A 27,740-nucleotide genomic window follows, 5' to 3' on the forward strand; every position below is an offset into this window, starting at 1 on the left:
AGTTCCCTGTTGAAGGAGATCTGGGGGCTTCCAGGTGGGCATATTAGCGCTTAGCTTCCAGATCTTGACACATAAGATGAGAGGGCAGATGCTAAAGTGGCTCTTGGCAATGAAACAGGGAAAAGCCAAACAAGCAGAGAAGTATGTAGTGTCAGAGCAGTGTTAACATGTTCTTCGGTCAATAACCGGCACGGGAAGGGCAGTCCAAGGAAGGATGGTGTTACTGCTGTACAACATGAGCTGTTGACATTATCACAGTTCATAATTCACCCTGGTTTGCAAATGCACAGGCAGGTTTTGTCTCCACACTGAAGGACTCAGATTTCTGACCTGCAGTCATTTTGGTCTTGCACTTCTAAAATACCAGTAAAAAACAATTTGAAATATGTAGTACAAGCAGCAAAGTGCAGTTCAGGAAAGAGTTGCTGAGAACTTTTTGCCAATTTGCCCTTTCCCTGTAGACCCTGTTTACTTGCAATGCGACTTGTGGTGCTGTTTTGTTCCACATTTTAATTTTCTGAAATGAAGTATCATTTTCATCATATCCATACCTGTCGCCTGGTACTTTCTGATTGCACTACAGAACCATGCTATGTCTCCCTCACATTTAGTTGGATTTTTTTATTATTTTGAATAAGTAGTATGGGCTACATATCTTATAGCTGCTTTGCCTATCCTTTTCATTCAAATCTATGGGAGCTCCTACATATCAATGAGAACAAGTTTTGGCCAAAGAGGCGTATATATTTTGCATGAGAAAGTCTACTGTGCTTTCACATTTCCACATTAAAACACAAAAAGATGAGAATGGAATACCCAAGTAGCCATCGTAGTTCTCTGACTCCATGTTCAGGAAGCTGTGCACTTTCTTTACTGCACCCATCTGCACCTCGAGATCAGCCAGATTCCTCACCACCCAGTTCAAATAGTTGGTTATCTGCATCACGGAATAAAAACAAAGACAAGGTTCAGCCTCCTGTCTCTTCATCTGTTTGCAAATAAAGGTGGGATACATTTTTTGTAAAAGTTTTTGGCCTGACTCAGAGAAGTGGGTCTCTCATTGATGTTGCAACCATTCTAGACTCAGTGCCAACAGCATCAAATATATAATAAGCCAGTCATACTCCTACAGAAACAACTCTTAAATAGTAATTTAGTGCTTAGTGTTTTCATCCTTGTTTTTTGAAGCACAACTTTGAAGCTTGAACCTACAGTCTGAAGATGTGACTGATTAAAGGAATCTCTGGTTCTCAGCATCTAGTAATCAGTATTGATTACTGAAAGGCATCGACTTTAAAAACACAAAGAAGAAAAAGTAGAAGCAGTGTTTGGAAAGGTTTCATTTTCTAATCTTTCAGACTGCAACCAAAGTTTAAGGAAGTTTACTTTTTGCAAATATATTGAAAAGATTTGATGGGCATTTCATTCCTGTTGCCTTCTGTGCATATTTAAGCAATTCATTCCTCTCTGGAAAATGTGAAATTTCTTAGCATAGAAACATATGAGAAAAAATGTTTTATCAGCTCAGTGGTATTTCCTTCTTGGATTTTATTCCCATTTGTAATCAAAAGGATTTTATCAATAGTAAAAGTATTACATGTAGAAGATTATAATTACTCATTTGTTGTCTAATGATACCCGGTAGCTTACTCAAAGTGATCTCTAGTTCAGAACTATTTAAGGCTGAAAACTGTAAAGCAATTTGCTAAACATTTCCCAAACATTCCTAAGTCTTTATTTAGGTGGTCATATAAAAAAAGAAAAGCTGATCTTATCAGGTACAGTTGATTGCCAAGTACCTTTGGAAATTGAGACACCTTACAAACCTAAATAAAGGTTTAGAAACTTAACTTAGACAGTGAAAACATGCTACACACAAAGATAGTCAGAAAAAGATTCCATCATTTATTTGTAGAGACTGCTGAAACTGCAAAATAAGAACATAATTCTGAATAAATCACCAAGCTCCACGTCTTTTCCACTTACTTTATACTGATGCAATAGGCATACAGTAAATAATTTTCACTAAGTTTCAGCAGTAACATTTGTTGTCAATTTACAGGGTTTAGTTGCTTGCTTTACCCTTAAGATAGAGTTATTCTAGGAGATAGTGTGAAGTATTTTCTTTGTTATTCAGAGGTTCTTTCAGTGTCTGGCTTTTGAGTCAGGAATTTAGGAAAATGGATATGTTTGCAGGTAAACACTCAGCATGACTGCTGCTTATGGAATATCAGGCTGAAATCAAAGATCCTGCAGACCTGATAACAGAGCCTGGCATCTGAAATGCTCTGCCCATTATTTCAATATTTATCACGATTGTGCAAGGGAGTTGGCAGTGTTAATGCAAGGGGAGAGAATAAGCTTATGGATTTCTACTGTAAATATAATGTTGGTACAAAAGATTCGCTCTCATCCAGGTTAAGATGTCAGTCCTCCCTTAGCTCCAAAAGGAAATTATTAAAAAACCCTGTGTCAGATCATTACACAGTAAATGGTCTATCTCCATTCCAAGTTTCACCAGTTTTATAATGAGGCAGGAGAGATCAGGTAATCACTTTGTGACTACAATCTTTTTCCTCTGCTATGCCAGACTTCAACACATGGCTAATTTACACTAATGACCTGTTTGCAAATACAGACTAAATACAAGGAGCCAAGGATTATGTAGACATTTTGGCTCTTCCAGATGTCTTCTAATGAAGCAAGATTACCAGGAATGTTTTCAAAGTGAAGCTGAAGCACTGGGACTGGTTTACAGCTTCTAGCAGATTCTCACAGTGCTGCAACAGCTGCACAAAGGGGATCTAAGGGCACCCTAAGGCAGATGCTGAGAGTGTCCTATTGTAACTGTGGTTTCACCAGCATTTATATGCAAAGCCAAATCTCAGCATTAGACCCTTTCCCATACCCCTCATAGCAGTGCCATAAAGCAGGTAGCTTTTTGCCATAATTTAAAAAATTCTTCCTGCCATTATCATCATACTGATTTTGTCCCATCTCTCATGGTTAATTCAGTGATATTTCTGCTCTCTATGGTGACTGTACTCTGTGCTCATGATGCTCTCTCTGCCTTTTAAAGCCTGTTGCACTAAACCACTTCTCTTTCTCCACAACTCAGCTCACACAGCTCAGTGATAATGATGGAGTTTAAACAGATCATCCCATGTCCCACCAAGATCTCACCATCCCTAACCCCATCTCCTATGCTTTCCTACTGCTGCTTCTCATGATGAACCATGTCTACCAGCCCCAGAGGTCCCAATCCCCCAGTTCATAAAAATTTTGTGGGCAATATTTGGCATCTGAGTAGTTTCCTTCCAAAAGTAGAATTGGCATGTCTGGCTTCTCAGAAATCATTTTATTTGGTCTTTGGTTAAACATTACCTGGGTTATGACAATCTGTGGCATAGCATTTTCAGGCTTTGTGATATTAGGGTAGGTTTTGTTGTATACAGGCAGAAGCAACACTGTGTTGTGCAAAGCAGAATGCACACCAGTCCTTTTATGCATTTTTAATTTTCCTGCTCTGCCTGGGAGCACACAGGGCCTGGGAATAGTTGTGTTTTTTTAATTGGCTCACAAAAATTGAAGCAAGTCCAAGTTGCCCTGAACTCTTTAAACCTTGGCTTGAGTCCATTATTTGGAAAACTGTTTTTTTTCAAGATTAAGAAAGCTGGAAGATAACCTTGTATATGTATTCTTTAAAACAGCATAAAATGAATCTGTTGGCCTGAAAGTTCCTATGCCTTTCCTTGGTACATACCGTCAGGGCATACAGGAGACCCAAGCCCACAAACCCCGAGTTAGGCCCTTCAGTGATGGAAGTGACAGCTGCAGTCAGAACTATGCAAGCCCCAAGGTAATCCTGGAATGAGAGAAAAGGAGAGAAAGGTGCCAGACAGCATTAGAATTTGTGTCTCTTGGTATCTCAACAGTCAGACTTTGGAATAATCTCCCCAGGGAAGTGGTCAATTCCTCAACACTGATCATCTTTAAGACTCAGCTTGATGAGGTGCGGGGCCATCACATCGAAACTGTGCTCCTACCCAGAATGGTTGGACCAGATGATTCTTGAGGTCCCTAGCAGCCTAGCATTCTACTAAAATGCAGGGGAAAAAAATGCTCAGATACAGAGTACATTCTCTTCACTAAGGATTATTTCTATAATGAAAGGTAGTCCTTAATTCTGGGTTTTCCTGCAAAAGTCAAGGGTTTTGGTGGTCAACGTGAAAAACCCTAAAGGACCTTGCTGAGCACAACTGAAACAGGATGGTATTTTCTGCAAATCTGCTTGGATTAAGGTGTTTTATTGTGGACACTCCAAAAAGAGTAGGTAACAAAAAATGTAAGAAGCAGATTAAAAAAAAAAAATCCAAAACATAAGAATGCCGTAATACTGGCACTCCTAAATTCTAGCACTAAAACAAACCAATTTCACCCTCTCTGCTCCAGGTCTTCTTAAACATCAGGTTGCCCTCTCAAGAAAGAGAGGTATCAGTGACTTTACAAAGCCCATGAAAAGTTTTGGTATGATTTCTACAGGTAATGCACATGTTTTATGGGCACAAGTGGGCAGACTGGTATACAGTGTCTACATCATGCATTATGCGTGGTGAAGGTGTCCCCAAGCCTTTTGTATACTCACAACCTGCAGTGAAACACCATGTAGGTGTTGGTAGTGTGAACTCTGAAAGCAGTATGGATTTATACTTGTGGTGCTGCAAATGAGCTACTAAGCCTTGCTGAAACACTTTTTGGAGTGATCCTGTGGTAGATAACAGACCTCAGCTCTGTTGCATGGTGATGAAATACAGAAAATGCTTTGTAGGCTGTATTAGAAAGATCTGACTTCTCACAAGCTCTGCAGGATCTTGAACCCATCTTCCTGATGTTTTGAAGTGAATCCACATGGTCTCAAGCACTTGTCAAGGTGCTTGATTCATGCAACTGCTGGTATTCTCACTGTCCTGCTGCTCCCTGCATTATATTTACCTTGGCTTACAGGGTTAGCATTTTCCATCCATTTTTCCCCTACTTTCTGATGATATCCTGCCTGAAATCTTTCCCTCTGAGATTTGAAATGAGGGTTCATCTCTCTGTAAAAAGTATTGCTTAGTAGATGGCAGATTCAAACTTAGCATCTATGAGGAAGCAGAAGCACAATGTTTTCGAGCCTCCATCAGCATTTAGGACAGGACTTCAAAGTTGCTCTTAAACCCTACAAAGTTATAAGCAATATTCATACCAATTTATTAGGCAGAGCTAAATAAACTATTCCTTGGTGTGACCTCATAATTTCTAATGTTATGATGAAGTGATGCATATTCTTGGATCAAATTCATTCTGCATATAAGCAAGACTAAGACTGTGAGTCACTAGTAACTGTGCTAAGCTTTATTCCAGCATTGGTTGTTGCTCTATCACTTTTCTGCCACTGATTTGGAAGCATGTTCAGTTTGATTTTGGTTGCTGTAGGAAGGTGAGAGCTCCATGCATGAGGGAAAGCTATCCCCTGGTAAGCAAGGGAGCACAACTTTGTTGCTCTGCCAGCATAACAGGAAATGAAGGTAAATATCCATAAATCACTTGAAGGGAGGATTAATCATGCCTGTTACTATTTGTGTCTAGCAGAATCTGGTCACTACTCTGTTTATTCACTGTTATTTTAGCGTCAGATGAATAAGGAAACCACCGTGATTTTGCTTGCTCCTTCTTGCCTTCTAGATCAGGGAACCTCCTCATATATTGTCCCAGGAAAGTCACCATAAACACCAGGGGCTTGTCTCATTGGCATCATGCCCTGTTGTCATTTGTTTTTCAGCCTGAGTCTAGTTCTGGACTCTTTTATAATACAGAAAAGTACTGGAAATTACACAGTATGGTCTCACTGCTGCAGTAAGGGCACTGCAAATGGGGGCTCTAAATTGCAGCTGTGGGATACAACCTGTTGCTGGAGAGGCACCCCAGGACCTGGAAGCTCAATGGAGCCTAAAACAGAATGATGGTGCAGTTCACTACACTACTTAAATGCCATGGTCTGCTCTGAAAGTGGTTCCTGCTGGGGCAGCTCTGCAGATGCTGCACAGTAGTAGAGAAAGCCTGATTTCAAGTTACGTCAATGTTTGTTCTTGCACTCTCTTTGGACACCACACATCACAACAGCAAAAGATGAGGGAGATTTGTATTTTCTTACTCCTGGCCAAGAAAGCTGAAAAAAACCCTATGGGTTTGACATAAGCAGTCCCTGATCTATTTTAAGGAGCAGTGTGTATAATCCCATCCCAAGATTAATTCTCGTTATTATCTTCTTTGCATCAGGCAAAGTCTCTGTTTGCTTCCAAGGTTTCAAAATCATGGCTGGAACTAAACTGAACGTACCGTCCTGACCTCTAGCCATCTGTTGGCAGCTGATAGAAATAAGTAGGCAATGTTGTTCGTGTCTGTTAGTTCCAGCATACGTTGTTTAAATCTGGCTTCGTGCCTGCCAAGAACAAAGTTGTTATATTACAACACATTACACACACATACACAAAAGGATGAACCATGAAACTCTTCTCTGCCTCCCCCTCCGAACCACAAGTTTTTGCCCTTCCGCCTTTGCCAAACTTTGGATTAAAAACTCTTCCTTAAGGACTTGTACCTGCTGCTAGGTGTCTCCTTTACCAGGCAGAGCTACAAGTACAACAAGGAGGAATTTCCTTGACAAGCAATTATAATGGACTAGATTCTGTATCAGAGCCTGTCCACTCAAAGAGACTGGAGTGCCAGTCTGGTGGGGACAGGTTTTATTTCCCAGAGTGTATCCACTTTTATAGGTGTGGACTGTGAGTGCTGCTGCCCTCCCATCCTCTCACTGGGGAGTGCTGCTGTGGCCCATCTCTTCTTCACAAGCACTAGAAAGAGCAGGGGGCTTGCCTGTCATGTTCAAATGTGATTTCAGAAGCTACTTGGCCAGCTGCAGGAGCCTTCAACAGGAGTGACATCTCTAAAGCTTCAATTAATAGACTGTAGATTGATCAGGAGTTCAGTACCTTTCAATAGTTCAATACCTATTGAGCTCAGCTGTTTTCTCAGTTCTCACACATTGCCTGAAGCAACTTGGACAGCTGCAATGAGGGAGAGCTACCTGTCCTTTCTGAATTACAAAAATGAGTGAGCAGTATTACTTCCACAGTTACTTGTTCTGTCTCCCACATGTAATGCCCATCATGTTTAAAAAACAATGTCAAGATGTCAGAGCACCTAAGACCATAGGAACACTTAGGGGAGAAAAGGGAAAATCCCTCTTGGTCTAAGCGTATTAAATTCATGGTGCCTTGCAGTACTTTAAGTATGACCTGCAGTCAGATGGAAATCGTCTTGTTGCATATTCTATTGTATGTTAAATACCCTCATTTGAATAGACCAGCCAAACTTCATTCAGCAGCTTATTGTCTGTTTTATCATGGCAAGCTCTTCCATTTCAAAGTCTCAAGGTCCTGTTGTAAAGCACCTGTAATCCTTCTTCTGCCAAAAATGTCTTTCGTTTTTTTTTATTTCCCCAGATAATTAATTTCCCTCTGCACAGCTTGTACTTGACAAGCAACCTTCCCAAAACAACTGGTAACAGTAATGACATTCAGAGGAGTAAAGATGCACTGAATATTCTGCTCATCTGCCTTTCTGGCAGCAAAACTCCAGTTTTTCTAGTGGAAAATCTGACACGCTCAATCTGTATCTTTTCGTCCAAATCCAGCTCAACTTCTGGGCAGTTTTAGACTTTTATCCCATCAGATGACAAACAGCAAAGGTCACTGAAATTGCTTTCTGCTCCAATTGTGCTACTTTGTGGTAAGTTATATGAGGGGCTGCTCTATTTTATCCTGGAACATACTGAACTCAAATGGCAGAGAATGACTAACAGGACTATTAGCAAATACAAGCTTGTGTAAAATGCTGGAGTATTTTGCTGTAAATTGCAAAAAATGCTGGAGCCTTCAGGTTTGATGGACAGTGGAGCTCAGGCATGGAAATGAAATGGCTTTGATTAGCACCAAAGATCCCATAAAATGCAAGTGCTAACTATGATGCCTACTCCTTTCCTTGTCTTGGCTTTTGCTGTCTGCCATCCAAGCCCATATCAGCACTTTGTAAGGTAAAGAAGAGATGAACAAATCCCTCAAGTGCTAAGCTGCTTCATCTTTCTCAGGGGATAACATGATGAAAGGCCACTCTGAATCTCTCAAGAAGCACTCAGCATACATCAGCATCGGGGCTTAATTATGATTTACTGTTTCAGTACATCATTATGATTGATAAAGGTTGTTAAAACAATCTTGTTGACCACTGGCTCACAGCTCTTAAACACAGCAATGTTTTTGCTTGTCCTGCCACAGTTGTTATAGCCTATGTCCTAAAGCTATCTTGAAGTGATGAAGCAGTCTTAAGCTTCTGGTCAGATACATGTGTAAATAGCAGCTGAAGTTTAATCTACATTTGTTTGAAATTCTATAGTGCACAGAATGAGTGCAAGTTACTCTTCCTGGGGGACAACAGACAACTCTGAACTCATTCCAGCAATAGTGTAGTGAATACACAAGGTGAATTTGGCCTATATTTCATGTAGAAAAAAAAATGCATGGAGAGTTGGAAAAATTATCCGAATCTTCTGGAATTTACTTGTTGATTTTAACTGACAAATCTAGGTTTTACAGTATAAGATCAAGTTCAGTTCTGCCATGGTTTTCTTTGAAAGTACTTCTAGTTGCACACTGACTTTCAGCTGGAGTGTACTGCAGTGGTATTTCCCTGACTGAGGAGGGGGTCACATACAGAAATTCAGGATTTAGAGGCATTTGGACAGTACAGCTTGTAGGATATAGAAGAGGGGTCTGAAGCAATGATGTCTGTGCCTGACTGGCAAAAGAGAGCTTTGCTGTTCAAGGAAGTCAGGGTTAAACTAAGCACCTTAAAATATTTGATACTGTATCCAAAAAAGTTCCAGTTTAAATTCAGCAGAAAACCAATACAGATAAGTTAGTGTGTTATTGAAAATATGCACAAGCATTTAGGGGCCTGGCAAAGCAACAGGAGAGCAAAAATTTCTTCCCTATTTTGAGACAGCTTAGTTAAAGTCTACCAAATCCAACAATTTGCCTTCAGACATGATCCAACAAACTCCTTGGGCCAGAGCAGAACTCAAGCCTCTCTCAACTCATTTGTTTTACAGACCTGAATGCTCTGATGGTGGTGAGGCCTTCAGCTGTCTCAGAGAAGTGACAGAGTAAAGGTAACTGGGTGCTGTCATCAAGTTCCTGGAGATCCCTGGGAGTATGAAAAACAGCAAGCAGCCATTACGACTTAAACACCTCTGTCAGAAATTTTACTGCATAACAGACAGCAACAGACACTTTATGTATTGCATATACTCTTTTCAGGATCACACAAAATAGTATTTCTATAGATAGAAAGACAGTGACTGACATGGGAATATCACATTTCTCTTTTGCCACAGGAGCCTTTGAATCATCTCCCAGAGGTTTCCGCAGATCTAGCTTCTGGTCCCAGGTAAGCTTTCTTTTATCCCACAGCCATAATGACATTATTACATCTCTCTCTGCTCTCAGTTTTAGCCAGATCCTAATTATCTTTTATTCTCAAAGATTCTAATATACTAATATAATTAACTTAGATATCATTGTTTCACACAGGTCTTGAAAAATAACATAAACTCATTCTGTCAGTGCTATCTCTATTTCAATGAATATGATACTGTTAACACTACAAATAGAAAGTCTTCTACAGTCTGTTATACCTCACTGTCAGTTTTTACTGTGTTTCATACCTGATACAAGAGCCATGAATAACATGCTATAAGGCTGGAAATCAACTGCTCCTTAATTGCAGACTAAAAAATTCCAGTCCCCTGAAACAGGGACATTTTCCAAACCACAAATACATCTTTCTGTAACACTCTGCCATTAGCCCAGCAGCCAGTTGTATAAACAGAAGAGAAGCCAGATCACTGGATATTTGAACTCTTTATTAAAATCTTTCTATATTTGTACACTGTATTAGATAGGCCTAGAGAAATAACTGCTCTGTGAGAATGAATGTTACAGTACACAAAACTGCATTTGTTGCTTATGCTTTGATGATAAATATGCTCTCTTTCAAATTTATGATGGAAAATACACAGAAGTTTTGGGAGATGTAATGGAAAATGACAACAAAGAGTCAAAGTGCTGCAAGAAGCACTGTAAATATTTGAATTTCTAAAAATTGGTGAAGCTTATATGCCTGGAAAGTACTGCATGGAAGTAAGTGAAGCTGAAGTAAGTGAAGCTGAAGATGTTCCTTCATCCAACATTTCCCAAGACTATTTTTCCTATAAATATAATGGGTATATTAATTCCTACTGTGAATTTAAAGAACGTAAGTCAACCCTGGATGCTTCACAGGCAATTTGATAAGAGTTTAATTTAAACAGATTTAAAAGAAAAAATAATAAATAACAATATCTTGTTGATACAGATTTTCCCAGGGAACTGTAAGGGAATAAAATGAATGAGGTAGTTATGAACTTGCAGAAGATGGGTGACTGCAGAGCCAGTGGCTGTGTGCTGCCCTACAGGGGTGATTAACCTCTCACTAGCTTGCATGCATAGCTATAGAGGTAGGAAAACTGGGGTGGGAAACAGATGAAGACTTTAGTCTCACATTTAAAATCACAGCAAGAAACTGTCCTATTTCCCTGGTGTCTAATACCTCAGATTTTGCCTACTCTTGTGCCTTTTAAGTAAAAAGTTGTGCTTTTTACAAAAGCTATGTGTAGCACAACAGGGTGACACTCAGGAGATTGTAATGGATTTAAGAATGAAAACCAGGTCTCCTGATTTTTTAGGTACCTTGAGACCTGTAGTACTGCCACGTACGGTATTAGTTTGGAAACCTGGTGGAGAAAGAACAAGGTTTCTGAAAGATCTCAGAGAGTTTATGCAAATTATTTCAGAATGAAACACTTTTGTTTTGTGCATTCTGATTATAGAGTTTTATTATTAATAAATCTCCTTGGAAATTCTGAGGAAAGCTGATGAAAACCAAGCTAAATTATTGATATGTTGCTCTGTGCCCCTGCTGCTCCATTGATAAGGGAAATTATTAAGGGAAATTACTGACACAATTCTTTCTCAGGCTACCTAAGTAACAGTATTGTCCATGAAGCCAACTGTACTGGAATGCTCAGTTGAAAATCACTGTGTCTCTTAACTGTATGATGCCGAAAAGCATCTGATGCTTTACTATGTGCATACAGAAAAGACAAGGCCAGAAGTGACTGTTGCTAATGATGCTAGATTATTTTCACCCCCCTGAAGGACAGCAGACACCTTGTGGGTGTTCCTAACTATCAGAAAATGGAGTAAATCCAGCCAGGCATGACTGACTTTAAGGAAAAAAAATTAATGGCTTGATCAAGATATTTTACTAAATTATATCATGGCTTTATCATAATGACTCAGATATCATGGCACTCTTTTTTGCCAAAACAATTTACTCTTGATAGCCAGCAAACCATTCTGAATATAAAAAGCTGATGTACAGTGGGAATTAATTTCTGTGCTTTTTCCCTGATACGAAGAAAAACCCATGACTGATGTTAATCTAGGGTGTTATTTCCCACTCTCTATTAACCCTCCAAAGATCAAAGAGGAGCTTTGACCAGATGAGAGTTGGCTCAGATGTTTAACAATCTTCATGCTCATCTGACTCTATAGCCAACAATGTACCAAAGTGATGGAACCAGTGTTACTGATACAAATACCCCATTTGTAGTCAGGTCAACTGGAAACCTCCTCCAATGGATGTCTCAGGTTCAAAGCTTAGGATCAAAAGCAGAGCACTGGCCATTTTCCCTTTACACTAGGTCCTGTAAATCTCATGTGCCATTGTTACCTACACATTTTTTAGAAGAAATTTTCAGGATGTTTTTCAATACGTACTTGGAAGCAACTCTGAAGTATTTCTGGATGAAATAAAACGCTATCCCAAGGGGCACGAGGGCAACAAGGAACCATGGAGTGGCATAGGAGATCATTCCAATGGCTGACAGGCAGAGTAAGGTGGACCGAGTGAGAGACTCCAGGGTGGGAGGAATGTGCTAGAGCAAAGCAAAGAGCAACCATAAGGCAAAAGTCTCTGGTAGCACCACAATATGTTATTTCCTGTGTAGAGACATAGAAGAGGAATGGCACCACTGTGCAGTCATTGATGCTCTCCTTATATCAGGAGCCTTTCTGTTTCCACAAGTCTACTACCCAAATGTGTGGAGGATAAAAAATGAGTCAGTAGGGGTTTTTTCCAAAGATCAGTGTTTCAAAGGTCATAGCAAAATAGCAGCCATTTCCACCTCTTTATATACCAGGCAAGAAAGAAAAAATTGGTTTTTGATATTCCAAATGTATAGAGAAACAGTATGTACTTTCTCTGAGTCTCTTGATTTTACTTCTATGTTTCCATCACATAAACATTTTAATTCACAGCCATAGTGAAAGCATCCCTTCCTCTCCCTGAATACTCTAAATTCACATGACTACAGTCAGGATTGGGACATCTATTCGTCATGTGTACTCCCATATACTTAAAGTGATTATATTCTACTGTGCTTTCTGTTTTGAGCCCCAAATCTGGTGTTTTACCAATTCAGATCTTACAGTAGAAGCAACTGGTCTGCATATGAAGACACTAAGAGCCACTATACCCTACTACATTTATTTTAATGGTTACCTGACCTCATTGCTACACCTATGTGTGCTCTTTCTATTTTGAATTTGTTATCACTCCCAGAGACTGTTTTTGCTATATTTTTTGTTTGTTTGTTTTAACTGAATATTTTAATACATCATCTAGATCAGTAGTTAAGTCAAAATTTACAAAGCCAAGATGCAGCAAAAAAGAATCTATTGATACACCTACCTGATCAATGATATTTGTATCAGCAGAGAACCGATTTAGAATTAGCCCCAGTGGAGTCATATCAAAAAACCTGTTGAAAAATTAAAAACAAAAAGGTATCTGAAAAAGATTTCCAATTTTGGATGAAAATCCTGGTCAGGCAGACCACAGAGCTGTGTCCAGACATTTTCTAAAATGAAGCAGTAAATATGAATGACATAACACACCACTAATATCTTTATCCTGACTCTCTAAATGCTTCTCTTGACATCCCCCAAACTTTAAAGTCTCCTCAACCATCTTGCCCCCTCTCCTTTTATCCACACTCCTTCAAGATTTAAGATCCCTTCCAAAGAATGCAGCCTGTCCCTGACTGCTACTCAACCCCCTCAATAGTACTGGGGACCAGGACTCCAGGACTTGTTTTATAAAAGAACCATATTATAAAAGCACCATATTCATTATGCAGGCATCCCTTTGGCCATCCTGCTGCCTATGTGCTATTGTGCACACAACCTGTCCCTGGCCACCAGAAGAAACTTGCTCTCCACATACCCATTGCTCAGGGTTGGAACTGAGTACCCTGGAGCTAAAACTGCACTTAAATCTTTCCTTGACACCTCAAGCCTTGAGAGTTGGACCAGCTATCTCACACATTTCAGCCAGATAAAACAGGGGGCAGAATGTCACATGTTCTGAGGTAGGATTTTCCTGAGTTATTTCCTGAGGATTTTCACGAGTTATTCTGTTATATTTATTATTCACTTTTTGAGGCCTTGAAGAAAACAGGGCAATTACAAGAGCTTTTCACAGGACTTTCCTCCTAGTTACAAAACCAGGACAGATTTTGGCCACATGGGTTTTCAGAAGGAATGCTATTTTTATCTGTACCTTATTGGTCCAAGTATTATCTTGTTGAGGAGATTATGATGTAAGTTCTTGGCTGCTGTGAGGCCCATCCACTCCACAGTCAGAGATGTGATGAGACAAAGAACAATCCCTGCTCCAGAGAGGATGCTGAAGACAGCTACATGATGAGTCTAATAAAATGACAAATACCTCAATCCTAGAAATAAACACACATTTCTCTTTTCTACTAGGAAGTTCCCAAGGTATCTGGTACCAGTCAGCTAGTATGTCATGTCACTTTTATCACATAATTATATTAATATAATCTTTGGGAAATAAAAGAACTATGATGGAACTGCAAATCATTAAGGTCACATAATTAGAAGATCTTGCAGTTCTAAGTCCTCAGCCTACTGAGGAGGACACATCAAGACTTTGAAGTGATAGTACTTAAAACTGTGAAGCTAGGCTTATTGGACAAATACAAAATTACACAAATTGTCAGCCAAGATCTTAGAAAACCAAAGTAGAACCTCCAAAAACCGAGGCATTTGAGAGATTTTGGAAAGTTCCTCTTTAATATGTTCAAGCACCACTAAAATTCACAGAGCAAATCCTAAACTAATCTTCCAGAGCTATAACATATTTAAACCTTCTTAAAATTTATGAAGTAGATTCCAGGGAAATATTTGTATATGAGTCAAATTTACAGCTGCAAGCAGATTGTATTTAAGTAGCACATTTGAAGACTTTTCTTTTATTGGCAGGACATTATTGGAGAGAGAGGGAAAACAAATTATGAGATTCCTTCCTTTAAAAAGTCAATAATTTTTTCTAACCTCAATCATGCTTCTGCTTCATTTTTCATGTTTGAAAAAGATTGATAAAATTTGTATTGTCTCGTGTTTTATCATAAACAACTCATCCATCCTACGTAATAATTAACCTTACAATATCTATGTCTTTCCAACCTAGCTGGCTTCTAGATGAACAAGCTTCAAGATATGGCCCACCTTCTCTGTGCTCTTATCATCATCAATGTTCTTGACTTCATTTGTATTGTTCATGGAGGTCCATGTAGCAAGTGAGTAATCTATGGCCACTATAACTGAGTGTTTCAACAACTTTGAGAAGATCATCAGAAAGAGCAAGAAAAATCCTCCAGAGGTGAGGTATCTCCAGCAGGTTTTCCATGGCATCTTTGTTCTGAGCCTCAAGACAGTTGACATATTATCATCTTCATCTTCTTCCTCTTCTTCCTCTGTGACTCAGATATTTGATCAAGTTAGTTTGGATTCAATAGTAAGAATTATACTTGCCTTTGGTTGACTGCATTTGGTTGACTTGGATGAATTTTAATTTTAGCAGCAAAATAAAATTTATTTATAACCAGCAAATATTTCAGTTATATTTTCATAAGACTTGCCCTGTGCTCTTTGAGCAACTCTATCAATTTTTGACTAATTACAGTTTTTATTGCTGAGTACCTACAGAAGAGACCAAGCCTTTCCCAGCTTGTTTAAGTGCTTTTATTATACAGTCACCAGAGCACTCCGAGTCACATGGAAGATTCTAGAAAGCTCTCCCAAACTTTCCATCCAGATGCTCTGTCATCTATTGCATGAAAGAACTCAATTTTTACTTTATTCCTAAGTATTAAAGTTTTAGCTACATAAAAGAGCACAGAATCAGGTTGGAGTATTGGACTTTCCCCTGTTATTACCCATTGTCACCCACATCATCGTCCTTTGTGGCCAAGAACTGCAGCTGTTCAAGTAGAAGGGCACTAATTCATGGAAACAGAATATATTACTGAATTGATAAAACACACCTTCATCTTCATCTTCCAGTTGTGATTTGGATTCTCTGGGGTACATAGCCCTTCTAAGAGTTTTTCTCTCAAGTGTAGCCTGGTCAGCTTCCATATCCTGCAGTAAGAAAACATTTATTAATTTGAGAGCTTAGCTGCCTGCTATTGTGGTAGCTACAACAGTAACCTCAAAGAGAGTATTCATATGATTTCAATCACAGAATGCAAAAGCACAGTATTTTAGGATCTATTTTACAAAAAATACTGCCTTGTCTACTTTCTTCCCTCTCTCTTTCTTCTTTTCTTTCATTTTATCTCTTCTAGAATGATAAAAACTTCAAAAATATTCTTCAGAATATCCTAAATACTCATGGTAATAAGAGAATAAAAGGCTGAGAGATATTTTAGGGTCTCAGTCTGCTCCTTGCCCCAGCAAAGGCTCAGTTGGGCACCACATTTCAAAAGGATGTTTGTCTAATGCGTCCTTATAAATACACCCATGACAGATATACCACATGCTTCCTAGACAGCCTTTTCCATTCCTCACATTTCATGTTTTTTCCCCCTAATGGCTAATTTAAAACTTGCTTTGTGACATGGCTTGGTTCTTTTAGAAATTAACTGAAAAGAATGTTTCTTTTCAGAAAGGTCATCCTTGCCCAAACTATTTTGCGCAATTTTTAGATTATTATTTTACCTTTAATAAACAATAAATAAATAATAATAAATAATAAATAAAATTTATTATTATTTTACCTTTTCCAATTCTTGATCTTGGCGATTCATCAAAGTTTTCCAGTGTTCATATAGCTCAATGTCATTGTTCTGGATATCCTTTAGTGTCCCTTCTCTAAGCACCATGCCATCCTTCATTGCTATGATCTAGAGGAAGCATCCAATAGGTCTACTCAGCAACATGGATACCATAATCACTGACCTGGATCCTACTAGACATCTATCAGTATTGGTGAGATTACCACAATCCAAATTGCTGTACTAATTTTATTTATTATTTTATTAATAACTTCTTAAATAAGCATAGAAACTGAAATGTCATGAGCCGTGCTTACCTGTACTTGTAAAAAGCATTGACAACACATAATAAGTAACAGACATGTTTTTAATTGTCATAGTTCTCCAGCGGCTTTCAAGAAAAAACTCTACACAAATAATGTCAAAATTAAGTATTTATTTCTGATATAAAATTATTCTTATGTAAAAGGTCAGTTAGCCACATGACATACGGAGCTGGCTCCATTACAGAGAACAGCAGTGATGTTATAGAATCAGACAACGGCAAGGGTTGGAAGGGACCTCAAAGTCACCTGGTTCCCTGCATGGGCAGGGACACCTCCCAGTAGATCAGGTTGCTCAAAGCCCCATCCAACCTGGCCTTGAACACTTCCAGGCAGGGGTTAGCCACAACTTCCTTGGACAACCTGTTCCAGTGTCTCACCATCCTCACAGGAAAGAATTCCATCCTAATGTCTAACCTCAATCTCCACTCTTCAAGCTTTAAACTTCCTCTTGTCCTCTTACTACACACCCATGTAAAAAGCCCTACCCCAGCTTTCTTGTAGGCCCCCTTCAGATATTGCAAGGTTGCTTTAAGTTCACCTCAGAGCCCCCTGTGCTCTGTCTCATCATGTTATGGTGCTAATTTCAAGTGTATGTTCATCATTAGCAAATCTACATCATGGTATCTCTTCTCTTACCCAGTCAGCATGTGGTAGGTATTGCAACTTATGTGTCACCAGAACAAGAGTCCTCTTGTCTTCCTGCAGAAACTTCAAAATACCTTCCTGCATTAAATGATCACTTAAGTGAATGTCCAGTGCAGAGAATGGGTCATCCTGCAATCAATTTAAATTTAAAAATATTAGAACAGGATAGAAAAAGTTTTATTTCTTTCAAAATCTTTTTTAAATAGAAAACATCTACCATTACTAATGCTTCATATCTCTCTCATGACTAAGACCTATTCAGAGGGCTGAACTACAAAACAGTGAGCTAGAACCCATTGGTCTTTAGTTCATAGCAATTTTTTGTGTCTAGATGTATGCAGTGCTGATGTGGCACTGACAATGTGCGATAATCACGACCAAGAAGACCAGAACTGGAAATTTGCACCTAAACTTGAAAATGTCAGGATAGAGAGTCAAGCTTGGGACTAATTTTGTTGAGAAACTATTACAGGAAAGATAAAGCCGAGTTAAAATTTTTCTAATACAGTTAGAGAGGGAAAGTTTGTCCAAATCTACATCTCTCTGTAGGAGTGTGCTGAACCCTCACTCTGTTCATTGCTCATAAGTGTTTGCATTATGGTGTTTTTCCTTATCAGATGTCCTGCTGATTTCAGGGGGTCTCTGTTGTTAGTAAGTCATAACTGAGAACAGGCACAAGTTAGACAATCTGTTCTACTCCTTTATTGTTAATCCCTGTAGAAAATCCCATCTTCATCAGTCTCCCAGTATGTTTTGATGGTGCATCTGGTGGATGTTTACTATAATTTCGATTTGGAGTTGAATGCAAGTCCCTATAGTTTTCTGAATCAACTATAAACATTTCTAAAACTAAGTATAAGGAATGACACTTTTATTACTAACTTTCCATGCTCCACGTGAAAAAGAAAAATCTTACCAAGAAGACAATATTGGTGTTCTGATAGAGTGCTCGAGCTACACAGATTCTCTGTCGTTGGCCGCCACTTAAATTAATCCCCTAATGAATATAATGGATCAGAAATATGCATCTTTGAGTAAACATTATGATAGAACTTGGGATATGTGATTTTTTACTTTTATAAATAGTTCCAGTTAGAAAAAAAAGCTTTCTTAAAATGATAATCCTGTTGATAAACAAGCATAATCCTCACATAATATAAGAAAAATTATTATTCAGCAACTAATCATGGGTAAATGTAAATTACAAAGAGCTTCTCTAAACACAGAAAGCTTCCTAGACTGAAAAATGCAACCAATACTAGCATCAAATTCTGCAAGCAAAATAGAGGAAACTTTGATTAAAAAATTCCATTTGAGTAATAGTTGAAGAAGGAAAAATGTTTTCAACTTTTTTTGTACTAACTCCTGGTGAATTACAATAATGTACCAGGTTGGCAGCCCAATACAGAGTAGCTCTGGAATCCAGTGACTCACTAGAGTGACATCAGAGGGTGCCTTCTTAATACATAAGCTTAGCAGATATAAAAGCATTCATATTGTTTACCCTTTCTCCAATTTCTGTCTGATCACCAAATGGTAGTAAGTCAATGTCAGGCTGCAGAGAGCAAGCATCTGTAACAGCTTTGTACCTGTAAAAACAACATGGGCATTGCAATTATTTAACCAGCCACTTACTTTGCTAACATAAAAACCTCCAGGTCAAATTCACTGCTAAGTTATTCTGGCATACAATGGCTGGATGATTGCAAAAGTAAGTAGGGCAAAAGGATTATTTGGCAACTAATCATTGTAAACTAAGGATTGTAAAAAAGAACATATTTATTAGAAATCTTTATTGGCAAGCCTACTTTTTAGAGAGTCAGCTACATAAATTTTTGAGAAAAATTCCTTCCCATCATGGATTTATTTTGCTGGGCTCTGTAGTATTTGAAGCCATTTTTCAATGAGTTTTTATTCTTTCCCATTTAAGTGCCTCTTCTTTTACTTCAGTGTGATATTACAGAACAAGGGATCCTTACTGTTGTTCTGGTCTTGCCAGAATCAGGAAACTACTTGCAAAAACTTGAAATCTCTTATGAGATTTCTAGGTCTGTGGGGTTAGCAGATAATCTATCACAAATGATCTGCTAATAAGCAGCTGGGATCAGGCTATTTGAGTGGTGTAATTCACCCTGTGATATGAGTGAAGTTAGGCTGATGGATGCAGTACCTGAAGAATCTGGTCCTTGAAATTCTAGATATTCATCTGGATTTTGAGATATGTGGTCATTGCTAAGTTTTAGCAAGTAGAAATGGAGGAAGACATCTTAACAAAGCATACACTGAGAGGATGGGATGTATTTTTAATAGCTTAAAGAGTGTTGCCTTTGAAAACATCAGCAATTTGTTTTCCTTAAGTCACTTTTTCTACTGCTTTTCTTAGCTGACCTTTTAAAAGGACACAAGAAGCCAGTGCTAGATAGACACAACAGAAACCGGGCACCTCAGCTTTCATACTACCTTCTCCTGTACTCTGAAGGAAGAATTAAGGTTATTTCCGTGAGGCACTCTATCTTCATACATGAAGTGTTTTTAGGAAAGTGGCTGCTCCAGTAACTTAGTCACATCAGGATAAGCACATCAACTCAGTGGAAACATGCCTGGTATCCCTGCTTCCAGAGTTCTCTGGCAGCCTCCTGCAGCCTCCATTAAGCAAAACAAAAACGTATCAATAGTCTCCAAAGAAGGGATTCATCTCACCTAACTTTAGGTCGTAATAAAAACAGATGTGTGGCTTCTGCTGTATTCCACAGAGAGCCACTGCCACTGTGTGATTTCTCACAAACATCTTAGATGTGCATTCTGCTTAGAGAGGAGCCTTGGAACACTGATTTAAACCAGCAACTTTCCTTTGAAATGGCTAAAGCCAGGAGAGCTAAATCCAGACCAGGCTAAATGTACAGTGATATTTTTTCAGAATGCACAAACTTCCTCCAGAAGAAGCCAAAAACCTCTTTAAAAGAAGCTGCCAGGTGTTCTCCCTATGGGGTTGATATTTACCTCTGTTTATTAAATGGACTCCCAAAGATAATGTTCTCCTCCACAGTTGCATTCAGCAGCCATGGCTTTTGAGCTGCATAAGCCACTGAGTATCTGTTTCTACTGTAGACAGAGAAAGAGCATTAGAAAAAAGCAAAGCACCCACATCATGAATTGTATTAGCATTTTTTTTTTAAGTCAATTGTATGAATCTGCATTCATAAAAATACAGGGAAGCACACAGGTAAAGCAACTGTTATAAAAGTGAAGATTTTTAATTAGATGCTTTTGTTAGAACAGAATCCATTCTCTCCCCTGATGGCAAATTATACACTCTAGGTTGTACTCTATTCTGCTATAAATGGCTGGCACCTACCACAATTTATCAACTGCAATTTCAATCCAAAGACAAATTATAAATAAACAAAATTATTGAATTCTCACCAGAATAGTTATTTGGTATTTTTAGGTAATGTCAAAACAGTTAGTGAAAAGGCACTGTTCAAATGGCATCAGGAAACTTGTCTTGCTGCTTTCTGAAGTTTTATGTTATTTTATGTGACCATGCACAGGAAATACTTTTTTCTCAGTGAATGCTTTTTCCCTTAAAGTCTGTTGGAAAATCAGTGGACTGGGATGGCATTGGAAGAGAGACAGTTCAATACAGATTGGGAAGCAATCACTACAATCTCCCAGGTACTTATTAGGTATAGTTTAAACATATCTAAATACCTAATGAAATGTGTATAACAGTGGTGTGAATGTTCTTTACTTCTGACTGTTTTGTCTATGTATGGCAAACAAGGTCATGTAATTTCAGGCATTTTTGTGAGATGCGTGAGAAGTGAGGTGTGAAGTTGTGCTAATTCATGGATCCAAACACTTATTTTCCTTCCCAGTCTCTTTGATGGTATTGCTTCAGACCAACCATTTGATATAGCTTTGTATATAAGTCTCTAGGATTTGCTACTGAGAGAGAAGGTGGTAGCTCATGAGAAATAGCTGGTTAGAAGCAGTCAGCAGTATCCCAAAAATTGTATGCATTTTAGCAGTTTTATATGCACTAGTATGAAATATGTCTTCAGGACTATTAAGTAGGAAATCAGGGTGTGTCTCCCATCCACAGCTACATGTGCCACTACTTCTCTATCCTTCCAGATGTGTTTTCAATTTAGCTTGTCATTCTTTTAAACTTGCTGGCCCTTTCACTGAAGCCAGGGGTGGACCCTGCTTGACTTCATCAGGAGCACAGCAAGTCCTGGGCACACTCTGTGCCCTGCTCCATGACACAGCCATCAATCTGGGTGACAAGCAACATGAAGCCCCATGCTGATCAGAAGACATGCAGACACATGGGAGCACACAAGTAATGATGCCTTGTGTCTAGAGACCCTGCCTTTTAAGATAACAAGCACACCAAACTCCCAGTGATGTCAAACAGGAGCTGTGAGCATCAAACATCTTTCAGAGACTGAGGTAGTGGTACAATAGCTGGAGAAGACTGGGATCCACTGGATTTAACACAATCTGTAAGTTAATCCTATGGTAAATGATTATTGATATGGTGAGAAAACACAGAAATGGCTGAAGAGTACAAAGATGAAGCTCTGAGGAAATTCCGAAGAAGTTAATGAGGATGTTACGATACACTAAAAACAGAAATAATACCTTCTGGATGCTTCAAAAGAAGGTTCAGTTTCATTTACACTGTAAGTTACGGTAAATTACATTTAGTAAGCACGAAATATGAAGAGTAACATTTTGTGCAAGTTTTATATACAGGGAAACAGGAGTTAAGTACATATTTCAAGAACTCAAAATCAATTTGGGTTGTTTTTTTTTAAATAGACAATGTCTCATTAAAAGTATATAGATTTTCATATCTGTAGTGCATAGAGGCTAAACAGGAATGTTTTGTTATTAGAAAACATATTAAAAATGGAAAGTGCATTGTACAACCTATTATAAACAAAATTAATATTTCTAGGGCATATAAAAGCTTGAGAATCAACAAGTTAGCTTCTCCACACAGTCCCAGCAATCACCTGCAAAAGTTGGTAACTACTCACATGTCAGATTTCTCCTGGAGCAAAGCTAAGTCTTGCAGTTATGATTTTGCAAGGTATAAACACTCCTTTGAATCAGAACAGATTTGGATCCTCTTTGTAGCAGTCAGGCTGTATCAAGCCATGCATAACACTACAACCCGTGGGTTTTTCTTGTCACTTTTTAAGGATTATATCCATGAAATACATTTTGAAGAACATGCAATAGCAGTAATAACATTAATGATTCTGTAGCTCTGTTTGATAATTGACATATTAATGGTGTCAAGGGCATGGCATAGCAGTCAAAGTAGTTCTGGACCAGCAATGGTGCTTGCATCCAGGCATGGCAACACACCACTGCAAAATGCAAAACCTAAAAGAGTAAGTTTATGTCAGGTAAATGGAAGCAGGCATTAGAAGGGACTAGAAAAATGGTATTAATGTGTTATTTGCTTGACTGAAAAAAACAAAACCAAACAAATATGTCGTCTTCTCCCAAGACTATGAACCCTCTAGATGAAATGGCTTAATACTGAGACAGAAATGTGCATTTGCCTGCTGGGATACCTCTAACTGCAGCTGCACTTATAAGCAGAGGACCCAGGTCTGGCAAAGGGCATAAAGCTTCTAAGAGCAGAGCCCTCGCAATGCCAGACTTTGTGACAAATGCCAGAACTGCCACGTGTTGCTTTCTGGGCTCTTCATCTGCTGGGTTCATCGGCTCTCTAAGTATTCCAATAATATGTATGCCTCCTAAAGTGCACAATTAGTGTGTTTCCTTTCTGCACCAGTCACCAGAGATGATGTTACATCAGAAGTGAATAACCCTGTTGCTGATTTCCGAAGAGTCGGAGAGCCATAAATTGAGGCTCAAAACGGATATTGCTTCACCAGAGCTGGGCCTTTATTCAGCAGAAGTTTCCAGTCTTCTCTACAGTGGAAAAAAGTCACAAAAAAGCAAAAAATAGAGCCTAACGAGAAATTCAAAAGAGGTCAGGGATTAGGTCAAGACAACCAGAAAGAAGCAAACGTAAATTTCCTCTATTAAAAAAACCCAAACTTTTATCAGCAGACCATTGCAGTGGCAGAGAAAAAGATAATGCTTTCACTTCTACATTTGAAGTACTCTCTGAAGTCCCAGTTAAGGACAGCTAGGAACATGCTTTGCAAGATTCCTTGCAATTCCATAGCAGATTTAATATGCTTGCTATTATAATCAAACGGATTATCTGAATGAGGAAGGACTAATTTTAGGTTCTCAATTTCTTAAAATCTTCTTCCTAAGTGAGAAATCTCATTGCAAGCTTAGCTTGACAAATACACTTGAATTCTTCCAAATTCTGAATGAGATTTCTTTGAGAATCCCTGTTCATTAATAACCTCATGCATAAACACATGTAAGACCTTTGCTGAGCTGAGGCCATCACTAACAAAAGGATCAAGTATTTCGTCTTGTACATAATTACCTTACTGAGACTGAAAGAGAGCATGGGAGTGGGCTGAAATGGAAGCTCCTGAGATTTATAAGAGAGTATTTTATTTGCCTGCTGGGATTATTAACCTTGGCTTTAATTTCTTTATCGAAGTGGGGTTATTTATACTAATCTTTATTCTGTATTATAAACTATACAAATTCCCCAAAATGGGGCATGTGGATTTCAAGTCTGAAATGGTAGGAAAGAACAAACTGACTAGATTGATTAGATATTTTTGAAAGATTTTGAATATATAAGCAGATCTGTCAGAAATTTATTTAAATCAAAGTTTTAAGGAAAGGAGAAAAAAAATGACCATGGTAAAGTTTGGACAATTTCCAGGATAACTCTGAATCTAAAATAGATTAATGCATCCCTAACCAGGCCCGGATTTCCTCACCTACAAAATGAAAATGGATAAAAAAGGGATAAGAAATCTCTAGGATATTACTGTAACAGCTGAATCAGCAACTTCCTCAGCTAATATAGGCAAGAGATCTGAGGCAAGACAAGGACCGAGCATCTACACAGTGTCTATCCAGCAGTTTGGAGGAATTTGTTCCCATTCCTGCAACCAGCCAGACCAGGACTGCAGCACTAGCAGGGATGCTGACTTTGGCCACTGGCATTTATCTGGCTGCCTATGTATCCATCTCTGGATAGTGCCCTACCATGTTTCCTGTGAGCTGCTGAAGTTGCAACCATCTGGGAAGAAGCTGTAGTTGGTACTCATTCTGAGGAGAAAGCTCTCTATTCCTATTTTTTCTTGAAGCTTTCAGAGCCTGAGGGCAGAACAGGCTGGTTGAGAGGATCTATTTTATAATTCCTGTGTCTCCCATGCTTTTCACTTATTACACAACAACCTGTTTGCACAGAGGTCTGTTCTCAATGTATGGAAAATGTGTATCAAGGGAAAGGCCTCCACTTGGCCACTCTTCTTTGCTTGGCAGTTTGAGAAGATGGTTCTGACTGGTTTGATGCAGGTGGGGGAACACATATCTCTGAGTATTGCCCACATCTGTCCCCCTACAGACTTAATAACTCAGATTTGAACCATGCTCAGCTGAGTCACTGCATCCAACTCACCTCCTGCTTCAGTGTTTATGAAGCCTCTCTAGCTGATTGCTCACTGGAAAAAACCCAAAAAACAATCCAGCTCCTTCTTTAATGTTTGCAATATGCCTGACATGTCTTGTGTGAGAAGAACTGAGATCTGCCCATAAGATTTGCCCTGCCTGAAGCTCCTACAAAAACTACACTAACATGATTTTTTTCCCTAAGATCCAAATCAGCAAGAGCTGTGGCAGCAGGACACAGAGCTCTCACTGCAGATGACCACAACAGCACCAGGGGATTCAGCCACAAAAGGCTTTTGCAATGATGCCTTGCAGGATTAGCCCTTTACAAGAGGGGCTGAAATCAGACCTATCATTACTATTACTGTCTTGCTATCCCTGAATTTGTTGGAGATTTCACCTAGCTTGCTTCTGGATCAGTAGCTGCGTTAGTCATGCACGTGGAATCACAAGGAAAGGGATTTAGGGAATAAATGGGACCTTCATTCTGAATCCATTTAGTTAAATACCTGAAGTATCCTTCTGTATTCATCTGTCTGTCAGGCATTCTGCAATTATCAGCAAAAAATAACCATGTTTGCATCAGCTGCATCACGAAGTTACAGTTTGCAATTAAAAGGAGTCACTCAGTAATGCCTGAGATGCTTGCTGAAAACAGAGTTAAAAACCTCTTTGGTTATATACAGACTGCTGATCAGCTGCCTGTATGTTCTAAATGCCTCTTGAACAAGGTGAAACTTAAATAGCATTTCATAATCTTTCCCTAGTATCTTTCCAAATTTTCTCTTTTCATCTAGTCTTCCTAAAATTACACATCATTCTCTAGGACAAATATGATTTTTTCTCAAATATACCTTTGAAAACAGCTGTGCAAATAATTATAAGGTATAGTCAACTTCTTGTATTTTCTTTAAGTCCTCAGGAAAAAAAAAAAAAAAAAAGCAGCCTGATTGTGAAGTCAGAATCTTCATTACATGTCTCAGAGAAACTAACTGTGGTGAGTCCCATATTATTCTTCCTTCAAAGCTTTAACTCATACATAATGAAACTAAAGTTAGTCTTCCCTTGGCTCCAACTCTGCCTTCTACTCCAGTGAGATCATACATTTAGAATAGCAGACAGTGAAATATGGCTGTGGAACAAAAAATGCCATACATACTAGTGCAGGAAAAGAAAAAATATCCAGCCTGCAACATTGCTGTAAGAAAAAGATGACAAAGAAGGCTACTAGTCAAGGAATGGGGCAGCAAAATACTGGTCTCTGTGACAAAATTAATCCTTTTTTCTAAAAAAAAATGAATTAGGAGTTTGGCTTAGTAGTTTTAAGGAAACAGGACTGCTTTTTAAATAAAAGAACAAGTCCTGAGTTTGCAGCACATCCCTTCCACAGCCTCGGCCCTGTTTAGGCCGTAAGAATCATCACTGTCCTGTTTCATCTTTGTAGGAAATTCTCATTCACTGAGTGAATTCATGTGGATCCCAAGGCCTGACCCCACCAATAGTTCCCTCTTCAGGAGCAGCTTCTTCAGAGCCTGTGGTCCTTATGTATTTGGGATCCTCAAGCTGCTTTCTGAATGTATTACTGTGCAGGGTAACCCTGGCTTTCACAGGGGAGGCTTGTGCAGATACTATGGAAGGGGAAAAGTATTGCTCATGTGTTATTATATCACTTTTTTTTTTTCTTCCAGCAGCAACAGGTGGGAAAGAGAGCCTTTTCTGTGCAGTGGTACCCACTACTGAAGAAGCTCCAGCCTGTCATGCTTTCCTAGGTAAGTACAGTAGCAGCCTGACAAAGCTGACTTAATAATCTTGGGAGGAATTCAAACTGGAATGCTGTTTTGCCTTGTCCATGTTAATGATCTCACCCCTTCCCTACTTCATCAAGAATTTTATTATTCACACCACTTAAGTTGCAAGCATTACCTGAAATGCTACTAGACTAAAAACACCTTTTGATGAAACACAACAAAAGTATAATTGCACCTTTCTGTTCTTACCAAGAAGGGATTTGGAGACAGCCGGATAATGGGTTTCATTTGCTGTAAAACTTCAGTTATAGTGAATACCATAAATCCAGATCCTACTCCCATCACTGAAGACTGCAAGAGTAGTATCTGCTTTCTGTTCAGGTCATTTGATAGGGCTAATATATTAGATAAAATACTAATATATTATGTATTAATCACCAGACTAGCCTCTTTCCTGAGGCAGTGTGATCTGAACAATGAACAGAACAGCTATGAAAACCCTTCATAAGTTTGCAGGTGATGCCCCCCAGAGAGGATCCGAGTGATGATAATGCAGTTCTGAGTCATAATGCCAACAGTTCTCACACTAAACTCACCCCTTTTTAAATTAACACAGCAATAGTTATCTGAAACTTACTTGCTCCAGTGAACCTTTCCCTCCAGTGTCTGCATCTCTCCCAATATAGCAAGGAGAAGTGATGACTTGCCACAGCCAACTTGACCCACAATCATTGTCATCTGACCTATCATAATAATAATAATAACAACAACAAAAAGATTAAAAACAAAAAAAAATAGACCAGTTCTACTCAAGTCCACAAGACCCAACTAGATCCAGTTCTAAGCCACTTGAAATATGGTTAAATATTTTTTAAAGCCACTTGGTCAAATTTTTTTTGCATCTACTGTATAAATGGGAAATATTGCATGTATCTATCTATGGAAATATACAGTAATGGACAGTTCAACACTAGTTTCTAAAGGAATGAGCTTATTGATTTGACACATATTGTTATTCATTGTATGTGAGTGTGTTACTTTACTGAATTTTTTAAGGATCAAATGATAGAAAGTTGTGAATATTGCTTAGTCCACAGTCCC

At 38.7% G+C, this 27,740-nt stretch overlaps 1 protein-coding gene across 6 annotated transcripts in view; it reads right to left on the bottom strand.

The window, feature by feature from the left end:
* The window catches only part of ABCC9 (ATP binding cassette subfamily C member 9), a 74,606-nt gene that overhangs the window by 9,059 nt on the left and 37,807 nt on the right, over positions 1-27,740 (bottom strand). For 2 of the 6 annotated variants that reach the window (XM_030466959.1, XM_030466968.1), the window contains exons 18-33: positions 27,277-27,382; positions 21,961-21,999; positions 20,314-20,415; positions 18,818-18,902; positions 18,230-18,310; positions 17,305-17,442; positions 16,346-16,471; positions 15,611-15,707; positions 14,793-15,040; positions 13,822-13,970; positions 12,952-13,021; positions 11,979-12,136; positions 9,211-9,303; positions 6,379-6,481; positions 3,764-3,865; positions 817-937 (exon numbers count right to left, since the gene is read on the bottom strand). In XM_030466959.1, coding sequence (XP_030322819.1) covers positions 817-937; positions 3,764-3,865; positions 6,379-6,481; positions 9,211-9,303; positions 11,979-12,136; positions 12,952-13,021; positions 13,822-13,970; positions 14,793-15,040; positions 15,611-15,707; positions 16,346-16,471; positions 17,305-17,442; positions 18,230-18,310; positions 18,818-18,902; positions 20,314-20,415; positions 21,961-21,999; positions 27,277-27,382 — 1,818 coding nt within the window. Of the gene's footprint in view, positions 1-816; positions 938-3,763; positions 3,866-6,378; positions 6,482-9,210; positions 9,304-11,978; positions 12,137-12,951; positions 13,022-13,821; positions 13,971-14,792; positions 15,041-15,610; positions 15,708-16,345; positions 16,472-17,304; positions 17,443-18,229; positions 18,311-18,817; positions 18,903-20,313; positions 20,416-21,960; positions 22,000-25,400; positions 25,440-27,276; positions 27,383-27,740 lie in introns of all 6 variants that reach the window. The other 4 variants (XM_030466983.1, XM_030466988.1, XM_030466949.1 and 1 more) reach the window with 3 other exon arrangements.

This window comes from Calypte anna, chromosome 1 (genome assembly GCF_003957555.1).
Source record: "Calypte anna isolate BGI_N300 chromosome 1, bCalAnn1_v1.p, whole genome shotgun sequence".
NCBI lineage: Eukaryota > Metazoa > Chordata > Aves > Apodiformes > Trochilidae > Calypte > Calypte anna.